The sequence below is a fragment of the Aquarana catesbeiana genome, linkage group LG04, assembly GCF_042186555.1.
Source record: "Aquarana catesbeiana isolate 2022-GZ linkage group LG04, ASM4218655v1, whole genome shotgun sequence".
Classification (NCBI taxonomy): domain Eukaryota; kingdom Metazoa; phylum Chordata; class Amphibia; order Anura; family Ranidae; genus Aquarana; species Aquarana catesbeiana.
This window is the reverse complement of record NC_133327.1, coordinates 458,059,643-458,073,747: the sequence shown is the minus strand read 5'-3', so window position 1 is coordinate 458,073,747 and position 14,105 is coordinate 458,059,643. Positions and strand designations below refer to the sequence as shown.

At 41.1% G+C, this 14,105-nt stretch overlaps 1 protein-coding gene across 21 annotated transcripts in view; it reads right to left on the bottom strand.

Annotated features, from left to right (window-relative positions):
- Positions 1-14,105, bottom strand: part of AFDN (afadin, adherens junction formation factor) — a 386,193-nt gene that overhangs the window by 244,124 nt on the left and 127,964 nt on the right. For all 21 annotated transcript variants that reach the window (XM_073627519.1, XM_073627513.1, XM_073627512.1 and 18 more), the window contains exon 4: positions 12,181-12,344. In XM_073627519.1, the coding sequence (XP_073483620.1) occupies positions 12,181-12,344 (164 nt within the window). The remainder of the gene's footprint in view (positions 1-12,180; positions 12,345-14,105) is intronic.

Sequence of the window (14,105 nt, the reverse complement as noted above, 5' to 3'; positions counted from 1 at the left end):
AAAAGAAACTTTTTTTTTTTTTTTGTGTTTCAGCGGCTGAGCAATGTTGTTAAACATTGCTGGTTGCTTTTTTGTTTTGTTTTTGACAGCGACTTCTTTAACACTTCAGCTATCAACAGGGGAGACCCACTGAAAGCTCAAAGAACCAAGCTTGTACGAGTACCGACACTTGCAAATACTAGTATCGGTGCTGATACAGAGTATCAGTGCAACCTTACATAGGATACACAGAGATACACAAGGTTATGTAAAAAGTGCCAATGACATACACCAATGGTGGTAAACGCAGTGATTAATAGTTAAAGTAGAGTTTGTTCTGTTTAAACCCCCCTCCCCTCCGCAATCAAAATTGCCATTTTCTTTTACTGTGTTTATTTAGGTTTATTCATTTTCACTTGGCCACTGCCACAATATTGTGTCCTTGATCCTGCAGCCTCCTGGGATACTCTTGTCACATCCCCAGGGTGCTGAGGACCAGGCTCATAAAGTGGCCACAAGGCAGCCCCAGCACATCATCAGGAGCTGGAGGTCTGAACCTGGAAGAGGCAGCCAGCTGAAGAGAACAAGGATGATGGCATGGGACCCAGTCAATGCCACCTGAACAGCAGATAGCAGAAGGACAACACTTGATGTGCAATTATGTGTTTTGGACGTTAACCCAGGAATACAAAAAGATGAGCAACTTTTTCCATTGTTTTTACAAAATTTATTTAGAAAAATACTTATTTTTCAGCTGACGGGAGGGTTGCACAGCTAGTCATTCATGGGAACTCTTGCAGTTTACAGCTCTGTTATCCCCCCCTGACTCCGGACTATCCCCGGGACTTTTAAGCCCCTTTGTGACACAGGAATATAAAACTACATTAAATATAAAATTTACACCCCCATCACCTACATATTTGCTTACATTATGGCCTATTGCACATATTGGTAATCCTCATGCATACCAGAGGTAGAAGAATAATTTTATGGTTATTATTTAGTTAGCACTCTAAAGTGATGAGCTGTAAAGTATTTAAATACAATTTTTTTTGTAATTCATATTTAGATTTCAGGCCTAAAAATATTTGGCTCTTATTAATTTGACACATGGAAAATTTAGAGATCATACTGTATGTGTGTGTTAATTTTCCCAAAATGTTTTCAAATTTCAAACGTTTCAATTCTACTGAGATTTAACACTTTTTGGGGGCCGCCAAGCTATTTTTTTCCACCAGGTAAAAAACCCTACTGAATGTGTGCCTGTTTACAAATAGATTAATTTAGGCTGAAAGGTTTTTGGCGCCTGGGAATTCCACAATTAGTCTATATTGTAGTAGTTCATTGATCAAGGAAGAAGTGTAAACCAATTGAAATGTTGAGGGGAAGCAGTGCAGAAGTCAATCATGAACCATAACAGAATTCTAACTGAACATGTATATCAGCTGGAAGTGAAGACTTCTGAGCAAGGAGTGATGACTGACAGAAGAGAGGGAGAAAAAAACTATTGTTGTTATAGAGGAAAGAATTTGTTCAGGTTTCGCTGAGAGAGGGTGCCAAGCAACTCATCATGGCGGAAAAATACAAGGATGAGATGGAGTTGATCCTTGAAGGGACTGAGCAGTAATGTATTAAGTTCTATTTTTCTCTCTCCTGGAGGGAAGAATGGCAGTTCATAACCTTTCCCATAACATGTGAAGACATGGGGTAGCAATTTTTTTGTAGCCAACAAGCAAATTGGAACACAGTGTAATTTAAAAAAAATATTTTATGCTGGCTAGCTGGTAAGTTTGATGAGGATTATATTAAGTTTTGGTTTGCTTTGTACAAAGCCCTTCCATGTGCACCTTACTCAAAATCTAGTTATAAATTTGGGTAGGTGCCATGTTTGTTTTGCTTGATGGATATAGCACATGGGCACATTCAATGCCCTCAGCTGCTATAGTGCTCCAATTGGCTTTTGGTGTGTCCTTGTGCCTTAAAAGAGGAATGGGCTCCCTCCACGTATACCTGCCTTAACGTATCCATTGTTATATACAGTTAAGGGCCTCTAGCATGGCTATCATTGTAATGTATTATTATACAGTATCTCACAAAAGTGAGTACACCCCTCACATTTTTGTAGATATTTTATTATACCTTTTCATGTGACACTGAAGAGATGGCACTTTGCTACAATGTAAAGTAGTGAGTGTACAGCTTGTATAACAGTGTAAATTTTCTGTCCCCTCAAAATAACTCAACACACAGCCATTACTGTCTGAACCACTGGCAACAAAAGTGAGTACACCTCTAAGTAAAAATGTCCAAATTGGGCCCAATTAGCCATTTTACCTCCCTGATGTCATGTGACTCATTAGTGTTACAAGGTCTCAGGAGTGAATGGGGAGCAGGTGTGTTAAATTTGGTGTTATCGTGCTCACTCTCTCATACTGGTCTCTGGAAGTTCAACATGGCACCTCATGGCAAAGAACTCTCTGAGGATCTGAAAAAAAGAATTGTTGCTCTACATAAACATGGCCTAGGCTATAAGAAGATTGCCAAGACCCTGAAACTAAGCTACAGCATGGTGGCCAAGACCATACAGCGGTTTAACAGGACAGGTTCCACTCAGAACAGGCTTCGCCATGGTCGACCAAAGAAGTTGAGTGCATGTGCTCAGCGTCATATCCAGAGGTTGTCTTTGGGAAATAGACGTATGAGTGCTACCAGCATTGCTGCACAGGTTGAAGGGGTGGGGAGTCAGCCTGTCAGTGCTCAGACCATACGCCGCACACTGCATCAAATTGGTCTGCATGGCTATCGTCCCAGAAGGAAGCCTCTTCTAATGATGATGCACAAGAAAGCCTGCAAACAGTTTGCTGAAGACAAGCAGACTAATGACATGGATTACTGGAACCATGTCCTGTGGTCTGATGAGATTAAGATAAACTTATTTGGTTCAGATGGTGTCGAGCGTGTGTCTCAGCAACCAGGTGAAGCGTACAAAGACAAGTGTGTCTTGCCTACAGTCAAGCATGGTGGTGGGAGTGTCATGGTCTGAGGCTGAATGAGTGCTGCCGGCATTGGGGAGCTACAACTCATTGAGGGAACCATGAAAGCCAACATGTACTGCGACATCCTGAAGCAGAACATGATCCTCTCTCTTCAGAGACTGGGCTGCAAGGCAGTATTCCAAGATAACAACCCCAAACACACCTCCAAGAGGACCCCTGCCTTGCTAAAGAAGCTGAGGGTAAAGGTGATGGACTGGCCAAGCATGTCTCCAGACCTAAACCCTATTGAGCATCTGTGGGGCATCCTCAAACAGAAGGTGGAGGAGCGCAAGGTCTCTAACATCCACCAGCTCCATGATGTCGTCATGGAGGAGTAGAAGAGGAACTCCATGCCCAAGAGGGTTAAGGCAGTGCTGGAAAATAATGGTGGCAACACAAAATATTTACACTTTGAGCCCAATTTGGACATTTTCACCTAGGGGTGTGCTCACTTTTGTTGCCAGTGGTTTAGACATTAATGGCTGAGTGTTGAGTTATTTTGAGGAGACAGCAAATTTACACTGTTATACAAACTGTACACTCACTACTTTACATTGTAGCAAAGTGTAATTTCTTCAATGTTGTCACATGAAAAGATATAATAAAATATTTACAAAAATGTGAGGGGCGTACTCACTTTTGTGAGATACTGTATATCCATATTTACATCGCTGTATTATGGCATATGTATTTTTGCCTCATGACCAGAGCTCATATTTTAACGTTAACAAGTGTTTCTAATTTCTCTCAATAAAGACTCTTTTATACACTCAACAAACTGATATTTTTGCTGCTTAAAAACCCCATGAGGGAACTTCTCCAGTTGGAGCGTGCAGCTACCCATTTCTCACTTTAGTGTCGTTTTCCATAATATTGTTATATACAGTATGCTTCAATATGGAGACTCTCATTGACTAGAGTTAGGACCGCATCAGAGGGGCCTTGAAAGGTAGTGCATTTTCCAAATAGATTTGAAAATGTTGTGCAACTAAAAAAACCTATGGGCAGCACGGTAGCCAAGTTGTTTGCAATTCCACCTGCAAGTACTAGGGTTGTCGGTTTGAATCCCAGTTTGAATACCTGCCTGAAGTTCACAAATAGTTTGCAGAAAACATACTGTGGACTAAAGCAGTAAAGGTGGCAAAGAACAATGTTTGGATGGGAAATGTAGTGCAGATGAGCTGGCAGAAAAAACAGTGTGGTGGAGTGGACAGCCACAAAACGGTGTCGATTTTGGGAAGGTGGAGGGTCTTTGGCACAAAAAAACTGTTTAATAGGGATGGTGTTGCCATAGGCTCTATGTGGTACAGGGAATATGGGTAAAGATGCCATAAAATGTGCACAATAGGAGGCAAGCTGTCAAAAGAACAAAATGTGGACGGTTGAATGTGTGTGCCAGATAATATAGTGCTGACCCTGGAAGGGCTGTCAGAGAATATAATATAGAAGTGGAGGAGATGTCAGAGTGCAGTACAGACAGTGTAGAGCTGTGACAGAAGCTATTATAGACGCTGGAAGTTGCAATGTGCTGGAAGTGAATTGCAATGTACACAACTTTGAGGGAACAACAAGGGGAAATTACAAGGACTGGAGCAGACAAAATGTGGAGCAGTTGCTCATGGCAAACAATCAGCTTCTAGCTTTCATTCTGAAAGCTTAGCTGAACAAGCTGAATCTTAGACTGCTACCTGACCTTCTGCTTTGGGCTAGGTTTGTTATCAAAACATTGGAGGATGTGTTTTCTGCAGGCTCTCTGCTACCCTTTAGGTAGGGACCTCTCTAAAATTTGGGCTCCCTATATGGATATATTTCCGATACTTCCAGTTGAGGCATGTGGCGCTTTCCCAATTTCCAGTATCCCCTCGGCTAGCTACCGACCCCATCGAGGACCTTCTATCTCAGGATTCACTGTCTAAACCTCTCTTTTCTCTATCTTGCACTGCTCTGTGTAGATTCCCCCAGAATGGAGGCTCTCTGGGAGGCTTGGAAGGCAGATATCCCCTCTGGACAGGAAGGATTGAGAAGACTGTGTTGAGGACAGATCCAAATTAATGATTTCCTCTAGGGACAAGCTGGTTCAGGTGAAGTTCCTACATAGGGTATATTACACTCCTCAGAGATTGCACAGGATATACCCTGAAAGGTCTCCAGACTGCCCTAGTGCCAGTGGGTACATATTACCACACTTTCTGGAGTTGAGTGAAGGTAGCACCCTTTTGGGAAGAGGTGTTTGCAGTTATCAACCTCTGTCTTCAGTTGACCCTTCCGGTCTCCCCAGAACTAGCATTGCTCAGTGTTCCGGATAATGCCACGATGTACTAAACTGTTGATCTCTTATTTGTTTTATTACGCCAAGAAAGAAATGATCCTAAAATGGAACATATCCTCCCCCATCCATGGTTCCATGGGAAAAAGCCATTAATCAGGTTCTCCCAAAGAATGAGCTGACTTATATTAACCGGAATTGCCCAAGGAAATTTGACAGGGTTTGGCAGCCGTGGCTGGCCCGGTGAGAGACCTCTTTTGGTGGTTACATGTTCTACTGGGTTTTGCCATGACTGTGGTCTTATAGTCCACTGGGTACGTGGGAAGCGGTTATGCTTTTGCTTATGTATACGGCATGGCGAATGAATGTATGTTTGGTTTTTTTTATACATCACATGCTCTTTGTGAGTGGTTTCACTAACAATTATGTTTTCCTTTTTGTCCTTTATGTACTCTGTACCCATGTTTTTCAATAAAGGAACATTATGATTGTTAAAAAGAACAAGCTGAAGCTAGAATAGGATTATTATGCACAGTTGCCTAACTGTATATATCAAGTCCCCCCCCCCCTTGTGGTGGAGTAACAGACATGCAAAACTTTAAAAAGTCTTATCCAGGGTGTGTGCACTATCAAGAGAAAAATGTGAGTGCAGGGGATCAGTCAGTGTTGATTTCACCTCCTCACTGCCTGCTTTAACCATTGCATTGCTATGTTTAGGTGGGCGGTCAGAGGGGCTACTCTATCCACATCTTGGCCTCATGAAAGAGCCCTTTAGCTGGCCATAGGTGGATCAAATCTTGGCCGGTTCAGCAAGGATCGGCCAAGATTCAATACATCTATGAACAGGCTGATTGTACCGTCGATCCATCAATCAAAATGGGTACAACCAGCATGTCAGATTTTTTGCAGGCGATTGCTGCTAGCGGCCATAGTCACTAGCAATAAATTGTGTTCTCCCAGCAAGGATGGCTCCCCACAATGGTTGCAGGAAAGAAAATCGCATAATCTATGGCCTGCCCTACATGGCAAACAACCTCATGCTACCTGCATAACATTTACCTAAAACAAATACATTTTAATTTTAAAATTTAAGAGCGACTCAATTCTAAAAAAATAACCCAAAATTAACTGCACCACACCCCAATGTTAGTAGTGACAAACATGCAGCATGCCAGCACTCTGCGTGCTGCCCTCTGTCTGTAGTGTCTTTAGACGTGCCAGCTGCTTGAAGCACTATCAAAGCTGACATATTGGTGACCAGGGAAAAAGATAAACAGCAGGTAAGGTTGCAGTTTTTATAACTTCTTCAGGAGAGCCGGCCCTGCTATCTCCTCCTTACTAGTGCTCTCAATAGCCATCTGTATAAATAACATTCATTGACAGCAGCAGCTGTGAGCAGACAGCCGGGGAGGCAGATCCCTGCGTAAACACAGCTCCCCCAGAATTTTGCCTCGCCATTGTGCTGTTATTGTGTGGATGCCTAAATTTCCTCTTTCAGCTCACTGATGAAATGATTATTCAATCAGTGTCTTTGGGCTGCCGGTGCAAATCTTGCATGGGTAAGCAAACTAGATACTATGTAAGTAGCTGGAAGAAATTGGGAGAGAAGCTTGCATTGCAGAATCATCTGTGGACGGTGAAGACCATATGGCAGGCACCACAAAGCACAAGTTACCTTGAGGTGTAGTAATGCACAAGTCTGAAGGAGCCCCAACTTTGTTCCCTACTGCAATTGCAAAATAAATGGCAATGCAATGCACCACATAGCCAAGTCTCCACTACTGTGCACTGCAATGCATATTTGTAAAGCTGGCCTTAAATTAGTTTCTGTATTGGGGCCGATTTGGGCTAGTGAGTTGCGACTATTCCATGCATTGCTGCAACATACAGAACTAAATGCAAGACACTTATAACTGCATACAGTGCACATTACAAACACACCTGCAAATTTTGATGCACCACAGTGCACAGATATGAACCAGGTGTGGTTTGCTGCTTGAAAAAATTGTGCAGCTCCATTTTTTTTGTGCACTGAGATGCTATCAATCAGAACAGATGCTGCCGTGTGGTCCTTTGTCAAGAGCCACACTTTAGCTCTCTATATTGGAAAAGTTAACCCCCTTTTGTTTACAAAAAAATCATTCCCCTATGGGTGATCTATTTACATCGCAGGGATTTTTAACAAACTTTGTTGCAGATTCCTACCTTTTGTTATGCTGAAGAAATAGCTGTGTGTGTGTGTGTGTCTCTGTCCGTGTGCTCATTGATCTAATGGGAGAGATTTTCTGATTATCCATCAGCTGCTGCATGGGGAAAGGGGCAGGGTTTGGGTCCCTTTAGAAGTGATTTTCTTTTGGGAATACCCCACCAAAAATTAAATTTTTTGTTGCAGAGGATGCCCAAAATCTGACTTGTATCTTAGTGCAGACTTCTGGGAAAACCAGTGAACCAATCACACAAGCAGGAAATGACATTTCTAGGGGGTGTTCTGTACACCATCTGTGTACAGAACACCTTGCAAGAAGATCTCAACAAATTAATGGGGTGGGCAACTACATGGCAAATGAGGTGTAATGTAGATAAATGTAAAATAATGCATTTGGGTGGCAAAAATGTGAATGCAATCTACCTACTCACTAGGGGAAAACCTCTGGGTGAATCTAGGATGGAAAAGGACCTGAGGGTCCTAGTAGACGATAGGCTCAGCAATGGCATGCAATGCCAAGCTGCTGCAAGCAAAGCAAACAGAATATTGGCATGCATTAAAAAGGGGATTAACTCCAGAGATAAAACGATAATTCTCCCGCTCTACAAGACTCTGGTCCAGCCCCACCTGGAGTATGCCGTCCAGTTCTGGGCACCAGTCCTCAGGAAGGATGTGCTGGAACTGGAGAAAGTCCAGAAAAGGGCAACAAAGCTAATAAAGGGACTGTAGGACCTTAGTTATGATCAAAGGTTACGAGCACTGAACTTATTTTCTCTGGAGAAGACATGCTTAAGAGGGGATAGGATTTCAATGTACAAATACCGTACTGGTGACCCCACAATAGGGATAAAACTTTTCTGCGAAAGGGAATTTAAAAAGACACGCTGCCATTCACTGAAATTAAAAGGGAAGCGGTTTAACTCTAAACTGCAGAGAGGGTTCTTTACTGTAAGGCCCAGTTCACACCAGATGCAGTTCAGTTTTTCCTGCACCAATGCAGTCAGTTCCAGACAGTTTCCGATCAGTTTCTGCACCGGAAACTGACTACACTGGTGTGAACTAGAGCCATTGGAATATATGGAAAACACTGTGCATGCATTTTTAGTGCCGAAAAAAAGCAGCCGGAACTGCATCTGGTGTGAACTGGCCCTTAGAGCAGTAAGGATGTTCAATTCTCTTCCACAGGCAGTGGTTTCAGTGGGAAGCATCGATAATTTAAAAAAAAAAAAACTATTAGATAGGCACCTGAAGGACCACAACATACAGGGCTATACATTGCAATACTTACATAAAAGCACACGCATAGGTTGGACTTGTGTCTTTTCAACCTCACCTACTATGCAACCTCCAGATTGCCATATTGCATTGAATTTTACAGAAAATTACAGTGCTGTATATTGAAAAGAAAAAGTAATTTTTAATAACATTCAATTACAATATGACTTGTGTAGCAATTGTATATGCTATATTATTTTTATCCCACAAAAGTGGCGTTACCCTTTAACCTTTATATCTACGTTGAATGGTGTGAACCTCTGCATTTGTGGATGGGATAAAGTGATAAAAAAATATCTAAATAAATACAAACTTAATCTATAACATGTATGTGGTCTGTGTATCAGTTGCTGCAGCCCCTGTTGTGTTCCCACAATGGCAGTAATAATAAAGTGTAATGTGGGGTTGCGCAGCCTCACAATAATATAATCAGTTAGAGGTGGTTATACCTAGATAAAGCAACAACAGTAGTCTAAAATCATGCCATCAATTTCATATCAAAAATCCAATGAATAGTGCAAATAATATATTGAGCGAGTTCATAAAGTAAGCTGAACCAAATCCAGCCTTCAAGCGTCACAAATGCCAACCAGCTTCTTCTATTTGAGAAGCATTCATGTGTATCTTTACAAAACATAACAGTGCACTTTCCACCTGTGTAACCACTCCGTGCTCACAGAACTCTCACCTCAAAGAGCTAATGCAAGCCTTTTGCTAATGGGGTAAATGAGTTTCCAAGGTACTCCAGTGATCTCCAATTTAAATAGATAGATACCCAGGGTAATAAGGTGCTGGTCCCTTTAGGACGCCTACGGCCCCGTTTAAACCTCTGCTGCATCCGCTCAGCAACATGTTAGCATAAAGCATAGCATGCCTCCCATAAACATGTTGCTGAGCAGATGTAGCAGAGGCACTACTCATTGGATTTTGATATATGAAATTGATGGAATGATTTTACATTACTGTTGTCGCTTTATCTAGGTATAACCACATCTAACTGTTTGATTATATTATTGTGGGGCTGCGCAAACCCCACATTACACTTTATTATTTCTATCTACATTACGGAAATCACCATTTTGGCTGGGAGAGTTAAGCTTATTACACACAGATTTTAGGCCTACACCACAAACTTATTCTCAGGACTAAATAAAAGCAGCTGCCTAAAAATGAAAAAATTACACTAGTTAAATAAAAATGCTATGGAAAAGCAGCGCTGTTCAAATCTCACCATTTTGAATAAATATTAACGTGTAAACACTACCATCACTATCTTCACCATATGAATCTAATAATAAACTCAAAAATTAAACTGCAATGTGCAAACTGTATCCATCTCCGTGTGATCAAAAAAAAACAATAGCAAATAATTACAAAATCACAAAACAAAAGCCTGTGTCAATATCCTTAAGGTTCTTTAAAGAAAAATTTGCAAAATTGCTTCAATAAAAGACTCTTCCCACCTTTTATAAAGTGCTATAGACAAAGTGCATTAAAAAAATTGTGATAAAAGTTCTCCACAGCTTAAGCATAAAGCAGTTAGTGTCCGCTACAAAACTCCAAATATCTATGTGCTCCACCCAAAACTGGTAATTCAGCAGTGCTCCATTCAGAGTAAAACAGATTCACAAAAATGCAGTGCTTACCGTCATAACCCCATATTGACTGGTTTAGGAAAATTTTATCACAAATTTTTTTTTATGCACCTTATGTCTATGGAACTTTATTAAAAGTGGGATGAATCTTTATTAAAGCAAATTTGCACATTTTACTTTATAGAACTTTAAGGCTACTGGCACAGGTTTTTATTTATGAATTTGTAATTATTTGCAATAACTGTATTTTTATTGATCACACGGAGATGGTTACAGATTGCATACTGAACATTAATTATTGAGTTTATCATTTGATACATATGGCTGAGATAGTGATGGTAGTGTATGTACTTTAATATTTATTCAACAGAGTGATATTTAAACAAGGCTGCTTTTCCCTAGTATTTATGTTCAATGATTACACACGGACCTTTTGTGATGTAACATGCAAAGAAAGAATACAGGAACTATTCAGTAAAATACACTAGACATTTTGTTAAATAGTCCTCCCTCATCCCCACCCCAAAAAGGAAATGTTCTCTTTAGCTAGAGTGTAGAATATGTGACAGGCCTATATTTAATATCCTTGCTCGGTGAAGCTTACTCCTATATCAGTGCATGTCAAGAAACAATTAAGGATAAACAAACAAAGCAGGCTTTATGTTAAATCCATCCAACTGCATTCCGGACAAATTAATGTTTGGAAAGCACTACAAATGCCATTACTTGAGAAACTTCATGACACTGGCCAAAGAATAACAGTGATGACAAGGGTCAAAGGATGGTATTTGTATGGATTCTGTCTGATCTGTCAGCTGGTAGTTTCTGTTTAGCATCTTCCCACCAGCAGGCAGAGTTTATCTCTATTCAACTTCATGTAGTGGAGGGAAAAAAAAAAAAGCCAGAGTACTGGCCGTGATACTTTGTGCTATCATTTAAATGTTCAGGACAAGCTTTCAAGGTGCTCTCTTCTTCTCAGTCTAAGCAGCACTGCTTGGACAGAGAAAATGGAACACCGCAAAAGCTTGTCCTGAAGATGTAAATGGCAATGCAAATAAAGTACTCTGTTTTTTTGCAAGTGCACTACTCTGGCTATAATCCCATCAAGCATGTTGTGAAGTTGAAATCTACTTGTGGAATTTGCACATCACAGTTCAAAAAACGTAAAAGTGCAAATGAATGCATTCTGGACTGGACATTTTTCACAGTATGTTTTGACTTCTGCCTATATTTGTTCAATGACAAAGTCAGTATAAAATGGTTACCTCACAATAGACTCAACAAAAATGTGTTTAAAAGCATGATAAAATGATTAGGAATGTTAGGAACTATGGAGACTGAGGAGGATTTACAAGCATTATTTCCATGCAGAGATCGATAGGATGGATAGCTAGGATAGATATCTATAGATCTATATTATATTATAAACATTACAAGACAGAAAATACAGAAAGGCAACCTCAGAGCTCTATTCCATTGATAAAAGACATCCCATCCAGAAGGAAAATAGAAAAGAGGAGGATTTCAGATCTACTGTAGCTGAAATAATTTAAAAGATGATGCTGTGGATTATTGCAATGAGCATAGTGTAAGACATGACATTTTGTCCTATTCAGCACCCTAGATGTCCCAAGTCCTGGGGTTATTCATTTATCAACACGCCTTCCTTAGTCAAGAACCTGAATCCATCAGTGGCAAGGCCTTGCTATTGTCCAATAACTTTGGCAGGGTGCAACACTGACCAAATAGTCACTTAGAAGCTGACAGGAGGCAGCAGTTGAATTATTTTTGAAATGATAATACAAGAGAAGAAATAACACATACGTGTCTTCATGCAGTTGAGGTCCATCCTCTCGATCTGTTGCCATCTTTATTGCCTCTTTTTCACGTCTTTTCTTCTCCTTCTTTTCCTTTTTAGAAAGTGTCCTCTTGAAATTCTGTATTACCCCTTCCTTTTCTTGTTTCTCAGGTCCATTAGTCTGAGCTTTCTGGTACCAAGAAATAAGACAAACCATACAGTCTAAGCAAAGGTTTGCAAATTTGAAGTAATCAAAGCAAGCATCACCCTATGAAATAATCGGCATTAAATCGTAAAATCAAACATTAATTTTACATGCTGAGACCAGAAGCTTATTGCCTTTATTAGATAAATGTAATACAGGAAAATCAATAAGGCCCGGTCCACACTGATGTGACATATTATAATACAGGATTCATAAGGGCCAACAGTTTTCACAGTGCTTTACAACATTGGGGCAGACAGTACAGTTACAATACAACTCAATTGCTCGTTAGAGCTTACAATCTAGAAGGGAGGGTCAAGTGGAACAAAAGGTAATAGCTGTGGGGGATGATCAGATGGAGAGAGATGAAAGAGATGAACAGGGAGTGAATTAAGAGCTTTGTTGTGTCTTTCGTTAGAAAGGGGCATATTTTGGAAATGTTGCGGAGGTTGAGGCGGCAAGATTTGACTAGTGATTGGACGTGGGGCTAAAAGGAGAGTTCAGAGTCCAGAACTACACCTAGGACCTTGGCATTCGGGGATGCGCTTATGGTTGTGCCATCGATTTTGACAGAGAGATCGGGGAAGAGGCACGTGGGGAGGAAAATGATAAGTTCGGTTTTGGATAGATTAAGTTAGAGGAAGTGGTGTGAGATCCAGACTGATATATCCGATAGTAAATTAGTGATACGTGAGGAGACTGAAGGAGTGTGCTAAGGGGTAGAGAAATAGGATTTGTGTGTCCTTAGCATAGAAGCGGTATTGGAAGCCATAGGATCAGCTGACCCAGGGAGGAGGTGTAGATTGAAGATCAGAGAGGTCCAAGAACAAAACCTTGGGGGACCCCAACAAAAAAAGGAAGAGGAGAGGAGGATGTAGAATTGTAAGAAATGCTAAAGGTGCAGTTGCATAAGTAGGAAGAGAACCAGCGAAGAGTACAGTCACGGAGACCGAAGGCGTGGAGTTTTTTTTTTTTTGAGGAGGGGGTGGTCAACCGTATCAAAGGCAGCAGAGAGGTCCAGGAGTAAGAGTACAGGATAGTGTCCATTGATTTTGGCCATTAGTAGATCATTTGTTAGTTTTAGGACAGCAGTTTCTGTGGAGTGTGGAGGACAAAATCCAGACTGAAGGGGATCAAGAAGGCTATTGTCAGCAAGGTGGTCGCTCAGTCAGTTGTAGCCCAGACATTCAAGGAGTTTGGATAAAAAGGGGAGCAAGGAGATGGGTGTAGGTTATTAAGATTTAATGGTTCCAGTGAGGGCTTTGTAAGTATAGGGCTGACAAGTGCATGTTTTAGGGAGAGATTGAAGATGTGGGTTAGAGAGTGTAATTTAGAGCCAGAGGGTGAATGTAGCATTTGCGAGGGAACAGGATCCAGGGATGAATATTCTATCCTTTAAATGGCAGAGAAGTTATCAAGAAAGGTTGATACTGGTCCAGGGGGGGGGCAGTAGATCACAGCTATCCTTAGAGAAACTGGGGAGAAGAGACTAATGCAGTATGCCTCAAATGAGGAGTGTGACAGAGAGGGAGGTGGGTGAAGTACCTGGAAGGTGCTATGTGGGGCAAAGGATTCCAACACCCCCTCCTTTGCATCCATTGGGTCTGGGGGAGTGAGTCCAAAGAAGACCACCGTGACATATGGCAGCAGGAGACACAGTGTCGGATTCATGAAGCCAGCTCTCAGAAATAGCGAGTAAATTAAATGAGTTAGCAATAAAGGAGGTAATGGAGAGAGGCAAGTTTG